Below are 21,479 nucleotides of genomic sequence, written 5' to 3' on the forward strand. Positions count from 1 at the left end.
CAAACTTCAACATGAGTCCTTCCCCACGGGTCTTCAGCACTTCACCAGCTGCCCCAGTGTGGGTCACTTCTATAGGGTGCAGTCATAAAATCATAGCATGTCTCAGTCTCTCAGGCCCAGACTGCTCCAACCTGGTCCCCCACGGAGCCACAAGCCTCCTCTCTCAGCAAACCTGTTCCGTCACAGATCTCTCTCTCTGTGTCTCATCTGTGTCTCTGTCTCTCTCTACTGGCTGCAAGTGCTGGCAGAGGCTTGTTCCAATGCAGGTCACAGCATCTTCTGTATGTCTCCACCTGCTTCGGCATGGGGCCTCTCTACAGGCTGAAGATGGGATCTCTGCTCCCCATCCTCTTCCACGGGCTGCAGGGAGACAGCTGCTCCACTATGGGTTTCCCCATGGGCTGCAGGGGCATCTTTCTCTCTGGCACCTGGGGAACCTCCTTCCCCCTCCTCCTTCACTGGCTTTGGTGTCTGCACAGTTTCTTACATCTTCTCACTCCCTTCTCTGGTGGCAAAAAGCAGCTGCTTGCAGGGTTTTTTTCTCCTAAATGTGATTCCCAGAGGTGCTGTGACCATCGCTGATGGGCTCGGCCTTGGTCAGCAATGACTCTGGCCTTGAGTTGGCTGGTGGTTACTCTCTCAGGTCTAGGGAAAGCTTCTAGCTGCTTCTTGCAGCAGTCACCCCCGCAGCCCCCCCATCTCCACCAGAAGCCAGCCGTGTAGCACCACAACAGAAGTAGAGTTCACTCAGGAGTGTTCACACCATATGCTCCACACACATGTGTGTCCACATGTAGATGGCTACATGTAGATACATTTGAATTAAGAACAAAAACATTTGAATTAAGAACAGAAAAACTTGGTAAATATATGAAAGGAGGAAGAGAAGCAGGGATTCTAGTACATTTTATTAATTTTGGATCTTGTTGAATCAGCTCAAGACCCACGACTACTTAGCCACATTTGGTAATAATTCAGAGAATGGTGTGCTGTGGCAGCCCTTTAAAATCAGATTCATTGATTCAAGCAGTGCTATTTTAATAGCAACTTAGTTATGATATTGTTCTTTTCTTTAACATGTCTCTTTCAAGCTCAGGGTTGTCCATAAACATGAGCATATAGTAGATAACTAGATACAGCATAGCTTACTGTTTTAAGTTCTGTAATTTTAAATTTTACTGAACATTTACAGTTCAAACACAAATCTCAGATAAAATTATTTACAAACTGCCATGTAAGAGGCAGGGGTTTTGTTTGTTTCAGTTAGAAAAGCTAGTTTGGCACATAATCACAAGTGGCTATCTAAAAGCAAAAAATAGTGGGTTGAAAGCAGAGTTAACAATGCTTAGCTTCCTCCTTTGCAAAGAGTATAATGATTATTTCTGTGCACTATAGTCAAGCTACAGAAAACTAGTTCACTTGCCAACTTCATGCTGGGAGCTAGGAAAAAGAGAGTGTAGATTTGAACTTGAGTTTTTACATACTTTAGTGTAATGATTTGGATTTTACCACTGTCTGAGAAGTAAATGTCTCATTGAGACTTTTTTTTTTTCTGTGCCACTTCCTTACCCTTTGGAAGAGTTCAAGAAAAATGTAGGTTAATTAAAGAGCAGTTTTAATACAAATGAATCATTAAAATGCCAGGAAATGCACAAAGTACTGTAACATTTCCAGGACTTATTTAGGTCTGCATGCATGTTCTTAAGCCTTATCTCTATCAAAATTCAGTTTGAAAGAACATCAGTGTCATCCCTTACTGGAATCGCTGTTTTAGACTTCAGTATTAAAAAAAAATCTTGATGCATTAGGCACAGACAGTGCTCACCAAAATCTAAAGAGAAGATCTGATAAATTGCAGAACTTCATTAAGCTGATATCAGGCCAGATCTTGAAATGTATTCACAGAAGTTTGCGTCCAAGGCAAAAAGGTGATTTTGGTTGAAAGTTGGACATCATCTCTGCAAGGCACTATAAGGTGAACCATTATCGGTTCACCAATAAGGGGATTGGACTCCATGATCTATGGAGGTCCCTTCCAACCCCCACAGTTCTGTGATTCTGTGAATTATCTCCAGCTCTCCATCACTGTGTGCAAGAATTTCTCAAGAAATTCTGCTTATAAAATAAATTTTTGACTTGTTTATTATCCTGTTGTTTGTTTGCTTTTCTTCAAGGTGAAAAGGTGAGTGTTTGCCATTTGCTGTCACTGGTGGTTCCCAGTGTGACACTGAAAACTGCAGTAGAAGAACCTGTTAATTAGAACGTCTTGCTTGATGGTGGCTCCTGCATCATTATAAAAGTCTCCTTGATAGCAGAGCTGATAGTGATAGTCAGAGCTGTAGGCATTACATCTGATGAAACTAAGAAAATTCAAAGCTGAATTTTCCTGCCTGCATGCTTTGCTTTGAAATAAATATTATGAGATGGAATTTCTCTTAAAACTAGGAAAGTGTTGGCTGCAGGAGCTAATCATCGAATGATGCAAACTCATAAATAGATTAATATCTTTCAGCTAGGAACCCAAATTTTCTGACACTATGAATAGCACTATAATGTTGCTGAAGAATTCAATTCAGTAAAGCGATATCTGTGATTTTTTCCATTTCTCTTAATAAACAGGTCTGTATAAGTATTAAATATTTGTAATTAAAACCTTCAGGTATTTATGCTTGAATATTTAACTATGGCAGCATCTAAATATTTTTTCTTATAGAAAGTGCGTATTTTTTCTTCTAAAAAAATACTTTTTAAATTTTTGGTAATGAATATATTTAAATCTTTCCACACAAAATGTATTCTCTCTGTCTGAACGGCAAACTTAGGGGTTTTCTTTATGTGGACAGATGATGAGTCCACACATACCTACACACTAACGTACATTATCTGTATGTTTGTGCCAGACACTTCCGTATTTCTCAGGCATTGGACTTGCCATTTTTAGCCAACTGATCTTTCCCATTGCTTGGTGAAGAGTGGAGCATGTGTCAAAGTGAAGTGAAGCTCCGGTCTAGAGTTATGATACTAAAGGACAGGGAATACCTGGAAGTTCTTATGTATGTCCCTAAGTGGGGGGTTTGCATGCCCTTTAGTTTGTGTTCTGGGGGGAAATCAGGGAACAAATAATCAGCTGGGGTAACTCCACTCTCTTAACTACACTGTGTGTCAGCAGCAGTGAAGTTGCTGCTCTTGTACACCAACCTGCCCATCCTTGAGGATCAGAGCAGCACGTGATGCTATGTCTTGGGCTGCACCATGTACTGATTAGAGCTAGAAGTACTAGAGAAGCCATGTAATTACCTAAATGGCGTTTCCCACTTGCATTTCTTAAATCAGATTGAACTTCCTATTGCCAAGAAATATCTTCATTTTGTGGGCATGCCCTTTGTTTCAGGGCACTCTGTTTCTGGTTTAGGATCTTCAGTTGATACCTCAGTGGAATGATGATACAACTGCATTCTCAGGCCGGCTTTAAGCCCGTGATGATGATCACAAGGGTTATTCTCAAATTTTGTCTGAAGGAAAATACTAAGGTTACTGGTAGTTTTGTGAATTTTAAGATTTTCAGAAGCAGAAGGGATATTAGCAAAGCTAGTAACTAGTTGTTCATAAAAGCTACTCTGTTCTTCTGTGGCAGAAGAATTGAAGCAAGCATCATTTGCAAGCTGCCATTTTACCTTATAGAAAAGTGTGTGGGATTTCATTGTCAGGACATCAGCTCATGTAACGAGAAAAAAGTATGTTGCTTATGCAGCTCTATTAGAGTAGGGTCGTAAGTGGTGTGCTTTGGTTTCCCATATAGGACATAGGAAATAAACTAAGAATTTAGTAATTCAGCGAGGATTACATTGAAATAAGGGTGCAAGTCCTTAGGGAAGAACTACGCTACTGGAGCAAGCTCAAAAGTAAAACCTATTTCAGAATTACTTTTTTGGATCCTCTTCCATTTGATTTGGCTCTCAATTCTCCTCTTTTCTGTCATGCTTGTGGAAGATAATACTTCAAATAAAGGCTTTCTTCTATACCTGAGCTCCTTCATAACACTGATACTTTACTGGAACTGTAATGAAATAATCTCTTAAGAATATCATTGTGGAAATAGTTAGATGTCCCCAGCTAATGCCTGAAGTAACAACATTGCCCTGATTGGCCTGTATCCAAAAGTAGCTCGACACTAAGTTTGGACAGAAGTTTTTTCTATTTCACAAGAACTTTTGCAGGTAGCTATCTTTGCACAGGGATTAGAGAATGGGGGCAAAATGGTGTGATACAGGTGTTCTGGGTTGCTCTTGAAAATGTCTTGGTTGTATATATCTGTGTGCTACTGTGATGTCTGTCTGATGTGGTCGCATGTGCATGGTGGCATGAGTTGTTGAGTGGGCTGTTATGGAAATCAGACTATAAATAGCTGATTCACACCCACCTAAAAATATAAAGACATCTTCTGTTTGAAACCTAAGAGAAATAGTAAAGTTCCCGTGCATAAGTATTAATAATAATTTTGTTGCTGTTCCTCAGAAGGAAATGGGCTTGAGGAGTTGTTGTCTTTGTGCTTCCATCTGTTCATTTTCCCTGCATCATTCTTGAAGTAACTTCAGAACCTTAAATTAGACAGGAGAATTGTATGCTCATGAGTTTAGTAAATTTAGATTACAAGAGGGGGAAATCCAAAGTATTACCTTAATGAAGGCAAAGGACATAGCAGGCACTCACCAGTGCTGTAATCTTCTTGGTAATCTGCTAGCTTTTCAGCGTGGAGGAACAGCTGCCACAACACATGCACTGTATTGACTTGTACAGACACTGGCATGGTGCTTGCTGCCTTTTTTTTCCCAGCCAGTGGTGAAGGGTGGGGGAGCACAGGAGCTGTATGTAGGAAGATAGATCTCTGTGATACTGCTATGAGTGGCACAAAGTACAAAATCCATGGGATGACAGGCTTTTTTCTCTTCAGTTGTAATGCACGTGCAGTTTATGAATTGCACATGAAGTTACGTGTAAAACAGGCTATCAAGAAATGGGGGAAAAGGTATACCTTCACCAGTTCCTGTGAAAAACAGTTTAAGGAGATGCACTCTTGTGGGTTGCAGGGTGCTTACAGTTGGTGCAGATGTGGCTGCAGTTGTGACTGCTAGTTTTAATGTACATAATGTGTGTAAAAATGGCAGTTCCGTTGTGGTGTACGGGCTGCACAAGCCTTAGTGGACCCTAAAGCCATATGTGGTTGTCTGGCCCACAGCTGAAGTTCATGCTGCCAACCACGTGGATGCACCTACAATTGCAGTAATGCAAGCACACCTATTTGTGCTGTGAATGCATCTCCATTTGGCTGTACAGCTACAGCCATCCTGCTGGGGTTAACACTGCCTTCGAAAACCTGCCTTGTGCTTTAGGTCTTCAGAACATGATGGAAGTTCAAACTGAACAAAATACTGTTGCCACCATGCTAGTTTTAGAAGCTGGACTATAGATAGGGGTTTTCACTTTGGAATGCAAAGTTGTTATGAGAGCCATTATTGACTGGTCATCAGTGGTTCTCAGTCCTGAGACTCTACATTTTTTTGACTTTGACTTGTAGTCATTTTTATATCAAAAACCCCAAAGATTCCAGGCTTTGAAACTTGAACCAAGTTGCAGTACTCTTAACTCAGTACTGCTTCTGACTTTTTGCAAGCATGACTCCATACAACAAAACATGGAATTGTCATACTATTTTAAAAATTACTCAGAAAGCCTTTTCCAAGTATTTGTCCATGTAAATCTGAAGTTGTCTCCTTTAATCTTAAGTTTTCAGTTACGAGCATCTGTCTGTCAGGAGTCTGTGGAGTGTTAATGTGGTAAGGAGAGCTACCACTATTACTTAGTACCAACAAGATTTGTTTCCTTACATTCTTACAAATAAATGTGGAGGATGAAAGTGCTGAGATAGTCTTGTGCTCTTCTCTCCTGCAAAATAAGTTGTTTATCTTACATCTCAGGTACTAGGAAAATGTGAAGAGGGTTGTTGCTATGGCATAGCCATTGTGCTGATACCACTCTGCTCATTTATGAAGGAAATAACATCTACACATTAAACAAACTGACCCTGCTGGCTCCAGTGTTTGCTATTTTACCTGAATTGGTTTGAACATGCAGTGCTTTCAGTGTAGTTGGTCTGATAATGAACTGTTCTTATGAAGTATTGTCACTTTCTTCAATTGGAGCAAGGTAGAGACACCTCTGTAACTGTTAGAGAAGTAGTAAAGCATATGATTGACCACTGTGAGAAAATTCAAGCTGGAGAAAATTCGATTACAACTGCCAACCCACAAAACGTGCTGTCCTTTGCAGCCTATGGCCTTTGCTAAGCAGTATATACAACACAAAAGGAAAAACTGATCTTTCTTTTGTGCCATCGTATCGTGTCTTGTCAGCATGTTATTATCTGATAGTTCTATTCCTGCAGCCTGTTTTCATGACTGAGATTTCTTGTGCCTATACTTTCATCCCACCTTCTCTTCTACTTCTCTTATCCTTGCTATCAGCTGCAGTGATGGACACTGCATCTAATAGGAGTAGTAGAGCACTTCTGAAATCTGTTTTCTAAGCATTTATGTCAACCAAGGCTGGAAAGAAAAATTCCTTTTTGAAATATGAATTGCTGGAATTAACAGTGTAATGCAACTGATCTTTGTAGAACAAATTTGTTATTAAATTACAACATTAAATTCTGTTTTACAGGAACAGAGTCTCAAACTTGAGATTGGGAATGACCACAATCTCCAAATGAACATGTCATTTTCAGTAAATAAAGACCCTTTAATGCATGATACCAAAACTTGAAAAAATCATAAATCATGATGATGTCTTTCAGGCATAAAATTCCCCAGCCATCAAGAAATACAAGAGTATTCTAGCCTACATTTTGTTCTGTTTTAATAATGTCCCAACGGCTGCTCTTTGGTGCCAACTTTGATCTCAGTTTCTGTAACTGGAGAGAAAGATGGTTTTGCCCAGTGGGGTTTAATTTATGCAAACCAGCAGATGGCTTTGCAGGAATATGATTTGTTATGTTTCCTAAGTGGATGAGTTTGCTTTTTTAAATACCCTGGCAGCAACAGATTTGTCAATATCTTGCATTATATTTTTGAAATGGCCTTTCAATTACTTTAATTGTGGTTTGTTTGAATTTTTTCCTATTATTTTCTTTTTTTTTCCCCATCTCCCTCCCCCCTTCCCTCTCTATAGATTCTGGGACTTTTCCAAGCCTAACCCTTTGCTGGAAACAGTGGAGCATCATACGGAATTTACATGTGGACTGGATCTAAGCCTTCACAATCGTGGTCAGGTAAGAGCTGGGATGAGTGTACTTTTCACATGCCTTTTATAGCCACTGTGGTCATAGCTGGACTGCAGGACTCAGATCCTAAATAAGAGTCACCAGATTCAGAAAGCTTCTGGAAGTGAGTCTGGCTGAATGCTTATTTAATAAACCTCACTTCAGGTCCATTTTTATTTATAAAGCAGTTACTTACATTGGGTAGGACAGACAGAACTGCAAAATCAGATAGCTGAAAGCCACAGTGAGTACAGGGAAAATGAAGGAAGAGAAATGGAGAAGCACCTAGAATGCCAAGCTGAGATACATCACTTTCCTCCATCTGCTGAGAATGTCAAGTTAAACATTGGTAGTGCCACATATAATACCTAGACCTGGTTTGCCGTAATATGTGTTCCCCACACTCATGTCGATAGCTGCGGGTTTTAGCATTCTAACTCCGTATTAAGCCTCCTCTAGGCTTAATAATTTGTCATAATTTCACATTTTATCAGGGGCACTTATGTATGTACTGATTGTGGTAGGATTCTCCCCTGCTTCTGGTTTCTGTTCTGTAAACAGGGGATTGTTGTTTGTAGTATGAACTGGTTTTTTCAGCCAAGAAAGGCAGAAAAACTAAAGCTAATGATTTGCTTTTAAAGAAGAAAGCCTGTAGATTTCACACAGAAATTACTGCCACTGAGTTAACTGTAACTAATGCACTATTTAATGTGCCACAGATATCATTTCCATCTAGATTCCTTTCTAATTCACAGTGAAATTAATTTTTTACCCCAGATAAAAAATTACATGTAACATCTGCCTTTGAAATTTTGATTGGACAGATCAAATACAACCATCATAATTTCTGCTACTGACAAAGGGACACAGGTTAGAGGTGTAAGTTTAACAAAAGTTTTAGTGTAATGTATGTGGAACCACTCTAGCCAAATGCTAGCAGGAAGAGTTTCCTGCCTGGTTGGTTCTTTTAATTGTTGCCTCAGAGGTGCTGCAGTAACCTCATAAGGCCTTGCTGTGAACCACGTAGGGGAATTTGTAAGGCTGAAAAAAGCCTCTCAAGTTTCAGGTTATTTTTCATCAGAGCAGGGTAAGAATACCTGGAAGGCCAGTTCCTGGGAATGAAAACTCCATCCCAAGTGAGTGCATAGGTACAAGCCTGGCTGAACTGGGGCCAGAGGGAGCAGCAAGCATAGCATGGTATGTTAGGGCCTTACGGTGGTGCTGCGTCACTGCGTGTTCTGAGCCCGGTTCAGCTTGCCGTGAAGTTGGTGTGGGTTATGCCCTGTATCTGAATGAGGCAAGAAGATGTTTCCATTTTGTATCGATGCTGTGATTATATGTTGATTCTAACCCTGTCCCTAAGTGCCCTGTGTGTTACAGAATGGGTCTCAGTGGACGGGGTTTCTGACTGTCTGACTACATATGACTTATTTCTGTATGATTTATCCATCAAACTTGGAGTTGCTGCTATGTTTATGTTCTTTCTTTTGTAACTGCAATGTAAGGAATAGCCTTCTTGAAACAAAGCCAAGGAAATGCTCATTGATGTTAGATAATGAATTGAAAGCAAACAGCTGCACATGCACTTTGACACTGGAAAAAGGAGAACGATGGTGTGCATACCAATCTATATTCGGGCATTCGTGCATCCAGGTATTATTGATCCACACAGAAATTCTACAAGTCCAGTTTTGGACTTAATGCACAGTATCTGGGATACATATCTGCATACATTGTGTGCCAGCCTGCCTTGCAAACGGAAGGTTGGCATCTGCAACAGCTTTGATATTCTGGTGGTTTTTTTCCTATTGAGTCGACTTAATGTGGTTTTAGGGCTGGGTATCACAGCTATGCAAAATGGAAACATTCTGGTTTTTAAAAGAAGTTTAAAAACCTGTGATAGAATTAAACTGTAGCTCCAAGATATAAAGAACAAACACTTCCAGTTGCTCATAGTTGCTTCCAGTACAAGCACTTGCAGCCTTTCTCTGGCTTCTGCATCAATCCAACAAAGTTTATTTGCTTAAATTTATGCTGCTGTTCCCAATATGTCAGTTGCCTTCAAGTCTGCTCTCTATCAAGACCTGATAATGAGCCCCATTCATTGTTGTTGTTCGTGCATTTGTATGATTTGTGATTTTCACTGTGTGCTTTATAAGGAGTTACGACTTGAGATTTGAACTGCTTCTCCATGCATGCAGGGTATTTTATTCATAATGGACAAGCTATTCATTTATAGTCAAATTAAGTACCATTCTGGTCATTAACCTTTTCTTTCATTCTTAATGATAGGCAGATGATGTTTTCCTTGGCTTTGTCCAATGAACTTCAGCATTTTTGAAGTATACTTTACATTTCAATGTGTACTTTTGAAAAAAGTGTTAAAAATTTGTACTGTGAATAAGTATCCAATCTAGGAATTACAGAACATTCCTGTGGAAGTGATGGAGCTTTGCATAGAATCCACAGGCAGTGAATAAGTACATGCAGACAAACTGGTTCTTGAACAGTCTCCTGCTAAGGGGAAGAGAGATCTGGTCGTAAGGGCTGGGTCCCAGGTTATGAGGGTAATTATTATTGACGAGATGAACCAGAATACTCCTTTGTGCTTAAGTAAGATTCTGATGTGTATTTTGGGGTATCTACAGAAAGTAAGCATTTGTTGAGAGTTTGGGATCTTTTTCCCACCATAATGGTGGTGTCAAGTTCATCGCAATTTCAGACAGCTGACCAACAAACTCTCAGGTGCATAGAAAACCGTGCATTTTACAGCACAAAGCAATAACAGAAATGATCCTCACAATATTCTGAGTGCAGTTCAAGAGAAGAACAAGCACTGATGTGAGAGCTTGCAAGGCATGCTGTCCAGGAGAAAATACCCCCAAATCTAGGGTTCAGCCAAAGTAGCTTTGGCACGCACGAGAACAGCGACAAGATTGTAAGCACAAAAAAGTCTTTTAAATTTGTAAGAGAACTGAACAAATCCATTTACCTTGTCAGCAGTATTCAGAGTGTGCAGTTTTTTAAATCAGATGTGATAGTTCTTTGCAAAGTTCAGGGATAAGAAAATCAAATGAAAGCTTACTCCTTCCTATATGCACTAGATAGGCATAGGATGTATATGTAGAGAACATGAAAAGGGTTATCAGCTGTGTACTGTTCCTCACTAGGGCCTGATAATGTTAGACCACATACTGGAATTGCACTCTATAGCTCATTTGATTTATTATTTCTCTCCTGATGTTTACTTTCCCTGCATGTGATCTGTGAATGCTCTGTTGAATTAAAATATAGTACTCCTTTGCTGTGCTTACCTACGGCACGTAAGCATGAATGTAACTTCTGGTATTATCTCTGCAGCTTTACTTAAAGGCAGCCTTTTATTTCTGTTACAAGTTTAATGTGATATGGAAGTTATAAATGAATTTTAAATGTTTTTAGGCAATCCATCAATGACAGATAAAAAGTACAGATACTATGAACCCTGATGTCTTGATTCTGAAATAATTTCAATAAGTATGTAAACAATGGAAAATGCATGTGACATGAATTTCTTTAAATGATGTATAAAAAAATACCCAGCCTCTTCTGTATTTAGAAATACAGAAACCTGTATTTCTAAAATATAGCTTTAGAACTACAAGCTCTTTTTGTTGTAGTGCTAAAGCTGTTTTTTGCTTCACACAAATTTAAGAGAAAAACGAAGCTCCAAATTTTGTCTGAAAACCTTTCTCAGTCTACATCTCACATCTGTAAAGCAGCCAGTGGAAAGTATAAATTAATGTTTTCCACTGAGCCAGGCTTTTTATCTTGCTGGAGAGAACAGGATTAAGTATCTAATGGGAACAGGAGAGGAATCTTTCAATTTCTCTGTACTTCTACGCTGTGAACAATGACATTCCTATGTGATTTTCAGTGGAAGTGATGGGAAGTGATGTAGTGGCTTAGAACCCATTAGACATCTGTGACACGCCAAATCAGGACAGGACTTCAGTGATACATGATACTGAGGTGCTCCCTTTGAATATTAAAATTTTTCTGCACCAAATGAGGATAAACCAAATGTCATTTTTCTAGTCCAACAGCATCTGTTTATCTGAATGCATGGTAAAGTCTAGGTTTTAGAATAACATATGTACAACACAAATTGTGATCACTTACAATTTTCTTTTACTGTGGTTGTGTGTGTTCGGTAATTATACTACAAATGAGCAGTTGGCTAAGTAGCTGTTTGTGTCAATATAGTTTGGGTGGCAAACTTGTATTCTGTAACCCTCCATGTGACTGTACCTCCTTGTGTAAATATTCCCCCAGATATTAATTCACATAAAACTGGTGTCTCTCATTTGTTCAAAGCACCTGGACCTCTGAGATGCATTGATGCAAGAAGGAGCCTGGCCACAATTTGTGTTGCATTTGGAGATGGTGAGGGGTGATATGGCAATGCACACACAGAACCAGTGACAATACCAGTGCAGTACCCCTGTAACTGGTCTTGTGTTCTGTGTTACGCCGTCCTTGTGATCCAGCTTCCCTGAACCTCCATTTTCTTCTCCCCCAAGTTGTGGGGTTGTGCTGTACCGTAGTCTGCTCCTTCCTTCCACCTTGCCAGAGGCAGTTAGGACTGAGCAGAGGTGTCTGCTTTATAGCATCAGTCTGTTGATCAGAACAGGAACAGGAGGATGGACAGGAGAGGGGCTAAGTTGGCTTTTAAGCAGTGTAACCGTATATAAATGCAGAAGATGTCAGTAGTGAGGCTGTTTTGCTGTGCGTTTTGCTGTTTAAATTAATTGTGCACCCTCAACAGGCCCAGAGATGTTGACTGTTTTGTATTAAAGTGGAGTTATGGCTTGTGAAAATGTACAGAAAAACAGAGACTTTCTCTGCTTTTTCTTTTGATCGCTTGCTCTTATCTTTTACACTTAATTGCCAAGGAACTGATAGCTTCCACCCAGCTGTTGTGGCTATCACACTGCTATAATTATAGCACTATCTGTACTTCATTTTAATCTCTCCTTATGGTCCTTCTCCAGGATGCTACTAAAGTTATGCAGTTAGTGATCCTTTGAGATAAAAAGATCTACAGCATCTGGTCTTTTACTTAATTTCAGAGTGGATTTTTGCATGGAAAGATCAAATTTAACCAGCTGCAAATGTTAAACCAATTTGAACTCCTTCACTGAATTGGAGGGGGAGAAATGAGGTGACATTTCTTGCTGGTCCCCGATGTATGTCTTCCCATTAAAACTCAACTTTCACTGTGTAAGTCAAAGCTAGCCATTCATGAGTAATGGTCACTCTTCTTATCATCAGCATCATAAAATCTTCTGAGTTGGAAGGGATCCATAAAGATCATCAAGGTCAACCCCTGGCTCCACACAGGGACAGCCAAGACAGAGCATGGGACTAAGAGCTTTATCTGGATGCTTCTTGAACTCAGCCAAGCTCGGTGCTGTGACCACTTTCCTGGGGAGCCTGTTCCAGTGCCCAACCACCCTCTGAGTAAAGAACCTCTTTCTAATATCCAACCTAAACCTCCCCTGTCACAGCTTCATGCCATTCCCTTGGGTTCTATCACTGGCTACCAAAGAGAGGAGATTGGCACCTGCCCCTTTGTTCCCCCTCATCAGGAAGCCACAGACCCTGATCAGGTCTCCCCTCAGTCTCCTTTTCTCCAGACTGAGCAAACCAAGGGACTTCAGCCTCTCCTCATAAGACCTCCCCTCTAGACCATTCACCATCCTCGTTGCTCTCCTCTGGACACTCTCCAATATTTTTGTGTCCTCTTGTACTGTGGCACCCAAAACTGCACACAGTGCTTGAGGTGAGGCCACACCAGCGCAGTGCAGAGCGGGACAATCCCCTCCCTGGACTGGCTGGCAGTGCCGCGCTTGATGCACCCCAGGACACAGTTGGCCCTCCTGGCTGCCTGGGCACACTGCTGGCTCATGTTTACCCTGCTGTCGACCAAGGCCCCCAAGTCTCATCCTAAGGTGTTTGGAAGGGTTGCTGTCAGGCATCGCGATTCTGTACAAGCTGCAAGAGTAAGGAGAGGAAAATGCACTTCAGTTTTGTTTCTGAAGGACTGGGAAGACATGGGAGGCAGGAGTTTCATACTCAGATGGGTTGATTGTGCACTGTACTTGTTTCAGGGGCTTACAAATACTTTCCACTTCTGTGAACATCATGTGGTCAGTGTAGCAGACATTTTGTTTCTTTTCTGCATGATCAATCTGAGAAGTCTCAGTGAATTGCATTAGTGACACTCAATGGAGGACATCGGGACTTTGCAGCTGTTACAGAAAATATTGTTGGGCTTACGATTGTCTGTGGTTCTATCCCAAAAGGAAGCTTAACACTGAGCTGAAGGATGAATTTGAAGATTTGATAGGATCATTAGAAAATGCAGTTTCACTGCATGTAAATTGACTGCATTTGGGGTGACTATGGTTAGCGTAAGCACAGAAAGGCATTTTGCAGGTCCAGTGTTTCTTCTACAGAACTTAGAATTTCCCAATTAAAACTAGTTCTTGAAGGACTGGGGAGATGTCCTTCCCCTTATATGTAGAGTTCAGAAGAATTGTTACAGATCCTGTGGAAATTCCAAGGTTTTCTCTCTAACCTGCAACTTGTATCTCAGTTTCCTTTACACCTTACTGCTGTAATGCGCGCTGGGAAGACTTGCATTTAGAAATGCGTATCACAACTACCAGGTCATCTTTCTGTCACCCATGCCAGAGCAATGAAACTCATATTTACACAGCTTCCTATTTTTTAGATCAGGTCTTTGTGACATACCTTTGCAGTCTGAAAAATAATGCCCCCAAAGTCTTTGTTCTTTCCTTGAGAAACAAATGGATTTCTTCAACAGTATTTGGAGCATCTTTTTTTCCTGTGGTTATCAGAACTTGTGGTTCAAGGTTTGTTTTATTGTCTTTGCTGGAAATAGTAAATAAATCAGTGTGTATTTATTCAAAAGTAAACTAAAAAATGATTGGTGTTATTGCACATTGAAAATAAAAGGCTTTCATTTACAGTTCACTCTGACAACTGTTGACCAAACAAAAGGCCATGCAAGTGGTTTTGATTTTCTATTACAAAATAGCCATTGAATGTATTTAAACTCATAGCATGATCCCTTATGCAGTCAGCCAGCCAGTTTTAATGATCACCTGTGGAAGTAATTTGATGAGTAGCAAACCTAATAGCTTGCTTTATCTCCCCTTAATCTCCATCCCACACACTTACAGAGGATGCTCAGGGCCCCTCAAATATATGTAATAATTACATAAATAGACTATTAAATTCTGTATGAAAAGACACAGAAGATAAGGGACTAAGAGAGGAAGGGAAGCGGCGTTAATGGAAGCAAAGAACTGAATACTTTTTCCGCTGTCTCTTCCACAGAAAAAAGACAGGTCTTAGCTTTATTGAAAATGGGATGGGGTGGAGAAGAGCTGAGAGGAAAAATGGGTCCCTCTCAGAGGCATGTGCATATTATCCTGTGATTTACCATGAGCACTTTGGAAGCCGAATGGCACGAAGCTACTTCTGGAAATAGTCGTCTAGAGAGGGCTGTACTTTCTTGTGATTAAGCCCCCTCAAAAAGAGGTTACTGAACTTAAAGCTTTTAGTTATTCTTTTGAATGTGGTTTTATTATGCCTTCAAATGCAGGAAAAAAGTTAGCTACCAACTGGGGAGATTGCTCTTGTTTTCTTACTTCTTCTGAACTATAGAGAGGCAGAATGTCATGTATGTAATTACACTAGACTAAATGGACTGCTCCTGAGTGCTCAAAAAGGTCTAAGTTTATTGAAAAGTAAGATGATTGTGATGAATAGGAAACAGAGGGCCTGTCAGAGGAGTAAATCAGTGAGTGTTGTGGTTTAACCCAGCAGGCAGATAAAACAACCAAACAGTCGTTCACTCAGTCCCCTGCACTGGGATGAGGGAGAGAAAGAGGGGGGAAAAAAGGTAAAAACTTGTGGGATGAGATAAAGACAATTCAATATTGCAGAAAAGGAAGAGAAGAATAATAGTAGTAATAATAATAGAAGAATACACAGAAGAAGTGATGCACAGAACAGTTGCTCACCATCTGCAGACCACCACTTCCCAGCTAGTTCCTAAGCTGTAGTCCCACCCTCTGCCCAGCTTCCCCCAATTTATATACAGAACACGATGTCATATGGGATGGAATATTATCTTTGGCCAGTTGGGGACAGTTGCCCTTGCTGTTTCCCCTCCCAGCTTCTGCACCTCGAGGCTACTTGCTGGTGGGGGGTGTGAGAAGCTGAGAAGTGTTAGCCAAACGTATCCTGGACTGAATCAAAACCAGTGTGACAAGCAGGTCAAGGGAGGTGATTCTCACTCTCTACTCTGCTCTGGTGGGACCCCACCTGGAGTACTGAATCCAGCTCTGGGGTCCCCAGTACAAGAAAGACTTGGAGCTGTTGGAGGAAGTTCAGAGAAGGACCACGGAGGTGATGAGAGAGAGGGCTGGAGCACCTCTTTATGAAGACAGGCTGAGACAGTTGGGCTTGTTCAGCCTGGAGATGACTCTAGGGAGACCTAATAGCAGCCTTCTAGTACGTAAAGGGGGGGCTACAGGAAAGACAGAGAGGGCTTAAACTAAAATAGGGTAATTTATATTAGATATTAGACAGAAATTCTTTACTATGAGGTTTTCCAGAGCAGCTGTGGCTCCACCATCCCTGGCAGTGTTCAAGGCCAGGATGGATGGCGCTTTGAGCAGCCCGGTCTAGTGAAGGGTATCCCTGCCCACAGCAGAGAGGGGAGACTAGACGGTCTTTGGGGTCTCTTCCAACCCAAACCAATCTGTGATTCTAAGTGAGTGAGCAGGTGGAAATGGCTTTGATAAATGAATGGATGTCAGTATTAAATCAGTTGTTGGGAAACATTGTTTTACTGTGAGACAAGGATAAACACTTTGAATAAAGCACAAGATAGCTGTTTCATTTGAATTAAACTACAATTTCTAGTTTCAGCTTCCTGTGATGACTGCAGATTTTCATTTGTTTGCTTGCTTTTTGACATTACTTGAAGGAAATGCAGCGATCCCTAGTTTATGTTCTTCAGACACACTTGCTTAAGTCTCTACTGGCAGATAACTTGACATAATGTTTATTCTGCAGTAATAACAGTACAATACCCCAGCATATGTACCAGTACTGCTACATTGATACCGAAATAAAAGCATTAGAGACAAGTAGTAAATGTACTTTGGTTATAATTAAAATTTCCACATTTAGAATGTCTTTTCCATTCACATTATTTCTTAATGTAATTTACCAGTCAGTGTAAGGTAGAATATTGATGTTTAACAATTAAGTTCTAGTTTTTTTCCCTTTCCCTGCAATTTCTGATGGTTAAATTTGCTACAGTAGAATTTCATTCTGTAGTTAGAAGTACAATTTAGCATTCATAAGGATATTATAATTTATATAGTTCTTTACAACTGAAATTAACTGTTTTCTACTATGTTTATGTGTCAGCTTAATTTAAAAAAAATGTAAATCCTGCACCATCTAGATACTGAAATCAGTGGGATTTGTTTCAGTCTGAGAATAAAATTTGTCCCCAAAAGTGGACCTTTTTGCACAAAGCTCCATGCCTTCGTTTTCCTAATGGCAACAGCTTTTATCAAGGATGAAAATACATGTCAGTCCACTTTCAATTTGCTTTTGTCCTTCATCATACCACAGGAAGATTTTGTCCGCCTGTTAGTACCATGATCTCACTGATAACATATAAACTACTGGGACTTGCAGGGAGTTTTCTGCCATATTTATTTCCTGTGGTGTGCTGGATCAGCCCTGATCCCAATGGAATTCCTGCTGCTGTTTTAATATGAAGTAGTATTTGTTTTATTGTTTTTTAAATGTATAAATTACTTTAAGGTATATATGAAACTGTTCATACGTTACATGTGAACTGGCATACCTAAATGATGTTAAAGCACTTAAATTCAGTATCCTATGTTCCCCGCTTCTGAGGAGAGGTAAACAATGGCAACAAGAAAAAAGGCAAATTGGAAGGAGAAAGCATTTTGTAAACTGGTGCAGCAGCTGCATGAACAGGCACTCTCTCTGTCCTAGGATTCATTTTAGTCATTTGTATTTGCGGCAGTGATAATCTCTGAGACATCACAAAGGGGCATGTAGCAGCTGTCCATCAGTTCATGCTGTTAGCTTACATTTGTCCCCTTTCTCTTACGGTCTTGGCTGTATTTTGGAGAAAGTATAACAGAGAAATGGAAGCACCACTGCATTTTGTAATGCTGTTCCATGCTGTAGTGTCCTGGTTTCCCATACATACCCGCTTGTTGTTCTTTACATGTGGATTTTCAATCCAGGTTTCTGATGCCAGTATTCCATTATAGACTTCCTGCTGCACAGGAGAACTTGATACACTGTTATTTGCTGTAACTTTTATTTTCCTTTTGTTTGCTGGGTATGTTTTCATCTTTCATGTGCTATCATTAAGTCAATGAGTTCAGTAAATTACTGCAAGTGATCCTTTTCAAACTCCCTTTTAATATCCCCTGTTTATTTTTAGTGTTTCTAGATTAAATGGCTCTGTAACTATATTTGTTCAGAGGCTACGTGAAGGATGCTAATTGCATTGGTAACAGGTGGGAATTCTCATGGGATTTTTTCCAAATGTTATCTCTGTTTCTTGTTTCTTTATGAAAGTAGAAAGTGTTGCCTATAGAAATACAGATTTTGATCCAGAGCTGTGGAGAATGTTAAAAAACCCAGTGTTTTTATCTGATTGCTAGTTCCTACATAGTGTTTAGTGGAGAACTCAAATTTTCTTTTTGGATTGATTTGAGGGACCGCAATGCAGCAGAACATTATATTACACAAAGCTCTATTATGTCCTGTGAATAGAAAGACACGTTGTCAAGAGATTTTTGATCCATTTAGATGTATATGGAAAGCACTTCAAATAACTAAGTAGAACCAGCTAAGGAAGCAATAAAAATGAATAATAGTGCAGTATAGTAAACACAAAATGGGCTAATTATAGTCTGAAATCAAATATTGAAGTTGGATTTCCAAATTTTTAGTGTGCAGCTGTTCATTCTGGCTCTAGAAGAGAACAGGAATTGCAGTCTGCAGCAGAAGGAAGCTTGTTGTGCAGATGATCCAATACTGTATCCTTTGTGATCCCAACTGGAAAGAACATCGTACAGATAATGCAGGATGGATTCAGCCAGATTTACTGGCACAGATTTGTGGGGATCATCAGCGTTTTTCCTTTAGCTCTCCTCTTTATCCTTCCCTTTGCCTTAGTTCTTGCCTTCCACAGTATTTTGTGAATGTATATTATGGGTCATCCATGTGAGTAATTGCTAGGGTGGTTAACTCTTTCACTTTGTTACAGGCTCTAAAGTGCATTGTCAAATTTGAAACCTAAAGTATTCTGTAGTCTTATTCTGTGGAATGCTGTTATTTATTAAAATCTTTAATGCTATATAGACTTAGCTTAACCTTCTGGTTTTGTGATTTTAGGTTCAAGCCTGTTTGTAGGTTTGATCTTGGGACTTGCAGTTCAGAAAAGTTTTAGTCACATTGGAATCGGTCACTGTGTTTATAAAATGCCACTGGCACCAGCGGCATCACCTATCATCAGACCAATGGGGTCTAGGTAATGCTTGAAGCAACACCACCCCCCACTTGTCAATGCACAGCAAATAGACATCTTTCTTCCCAACAAAAGACAATACATTGATGTCATAGCTTATCAGTGCAAGACTGGAGTTCTGGCTTAATTCTTTAAGTAACTTCCCACGTTGTTTTGGTCAACTTTGTTTTTTCCATTCATTGGCTCACCATTAGGAAAATGGCTATAACAATTTTACACACCTGCAAGTATCAGGAAGTCATTCAGATTTGATTGTAGAGTGTTTAGATACCATGGTAAAAGGATTGCGAGACCCTGGAAAGAGAAGAAACACCACGAGGTCTGGACTTTCGTGTGTCCTTCCATCATTTCATTCTCAGTTATGTTCTTTAGCCTATTTGGAACAGTCAGTTGAAACCCAAAGGTTTTCCCACTTTCCTCATGGGGAGTATCGAAAATAGGAGATTGTTAATTTCATGCATCTCAGTAAAACCAAAGTTTTAATAAACCAAAACCACATGCATTATTGTATAATCCTGAAGCATAGTAAATCAGAGTACCGACCAGCATTGACTCCACAATATGCATTAATTTCTTCTAAGTCACATTTTTGGTTAAAATGACATGAAGGTTCTAAACAGATTTTATTTGCTTTGTAGGTGGTGGACTGTGCTTGGGATGAACTGGTCAAGATCTATACTCCATCATGCCTGGCAGTTGCTGTCTAGAGAAAGAGCGAAGAACATCTGGCAGACCAGGAACCTTTCTCTCTTCCTTGCAGCCAGACTTGTGCTGAAAGTGTCAACTGTGTCACTGACCTTAGCATTTCTTTTTAAGTGAAACTGTACTTGAATGGAGTGCTGTGCACTAGAGCATGTGGAGATTTCAGGGCAGGGTTTACTGTACAGGTAGTACAGCAAAATGTGCCAAAGAGTGGCCGTAGCACATGTGAGCCGGTGTCTTCTGACCAGAATCACCAGTACAGTTTTGTGATCTGTCCAGCTAATGATGAGAGCAGAGGCCTGAATCTTCTTGATCCTTAGAAAAAATTAAAGTAACTGTCAGTGTTGTTTTGAGATGATGTCACTGTAGAAAAGAAAAGAAGAAAGAGAAGATAGGAAAAGGAAAGAAAAGATTAAAAGAGCAGCTTTTCTTTGCTGTAGAGCACTGTAATGTCAACCTGAGGTTTGTATCACTCAGATGCATTTATACTTAACGTGTTTTGCTGTGACTCACATTGCATTATTATCTTATGCAATATGACAAGTGCTCCTGATAGACAGTAAATGTCATAGTTTATAGCCAGCTATTTGACCTTTCTGATTGCTCCTTCACAGAGATGGTAAAGATTATTTTCATACGTTTTTTCTGTTAGATCTCCTTGAGTAGAAGAGTTGATGAAGTCATGCAGAAAGATACTCTGATAATAGAGAAAACACTTAGGAAAAAATGAAATATATATGACACTAATTGGATCACGATCCTGAAGATTTATGAACAGGACAACCATCTCTTTTATTAGATCTGTCTTCTATTTTCACTTAGAAAGTTTTTTCCAAGAGATAGAAGAGAAATGTGGTCATAAATTCAGTGTTTCTGGACCCCCAACAGCCTGGCCAAAGTGGGAGCTGATGTCCAGACCAGTCAAGAGGAAGGGGTCGGGCCCTTGGTGCCCAGCAACAAGGGGCAACAAACACAAACTGGAACACAGGAAGTTCCATCTCTCAACATGAGGAAGAACTTCCTCACTTGGAGGGTGGCAGAGCACTGGCACAGGCTGCCCAGAGAGGCTATGGAGTCTCCTTCTCTGGAGATACTCAAAACCTTCCTGGACCCTGCCCTGTGCAGCCTGCTCCAGGTGATCCTGCTCTGGCAGGAGGGTTGGACTAGATGATCTCCAGAGGTCCCTTCCAACTCCTAATGTTCTGTGATTCTGTGAGCTGACATACATGTGGATTAACCACGTAACATAAACATAGCAGGTTCTGTGTGGCCAAGCTATTATAATTAGAAGAACATTGCCAGCATGTTATCTGTATGTTGGGTACTTTGCATGCCACTTTGACTCCTCAGCCCACATGCTGATATTTTCATCTGAGTTTTTCTGGGGCAAGTAGAGATGTTCAGTTTGTATGCTTCTCTAGTCTCACAGAATTTCAGAATCTCCTTTGAATCATAGAATCACCTGGGTTGGAAAAGACCCTTTAGATCATCATGTCCAACCACAGCCTAACCCTGACTAGTCCACCTCTAGATCATGTCCTTAAGGGCTTCATCTACATGTCTTTTAAATACCTCCAGGAATGGTGACTCCACCACCTCTCTGGGCAGCCTGTTCCAATGCCTGACAGCCCTTTTGGTAAAGAAATTCTTCCTGAATCCTCTCTTTGAGGATCCGGCTATGATACTCCTGCAGTGTTCATTGGTGCATGTGAGGCTCCTCTCCTGGTTTCCTGCTGGCCTTTTTTTTCTTAAAGCTGTCTCCCTTCTGCTGTTACCCCACATCATCAGTCT

General features: G+C 40.3%; 1 protein-coding gene across 1 annotated transcript in view; it reads left to right on the forward strand.

Moving 5' to 3' along the window:
* PEX7 (peroxisomal biogenesis factor 7) overlaps positions 1-20,247 on the forward strand; it is a gene marked incomplete at its 5' end in the record, with an annotated part of 43,442 nt that extends 23,195 nt beyond the window's left edge. The window contains 2 exons of the mRNA XM_084262101.1: positions 7,225-7,324; positions 19,625-20,247. Of these exons, the coding sequence (XP_084118227.1) occupies positions 7,225-7,324; positions 19,625-19,693 (169 nt within the window). The 3' untranslated portion in view covers positions 19,694-20,247. The remainder of the gene's footprint in view (positions 1-7,224; positions 7,325-19,624) is intronic.
* Between the last annotated feature and the right edge of the window lie 1,232 nt (positions 20,248-21,479).

This window comes from Gallinula chloropus, assembly GCF_964237585.1.
Source record: "Gallinula chloropus genome assembly, chromosome: 3".
NCBI lineage: Eukaryota > Metazoa > Chordata > Aves > Gruiformes > Rallidae > Gallinula > Gallinula chloropus.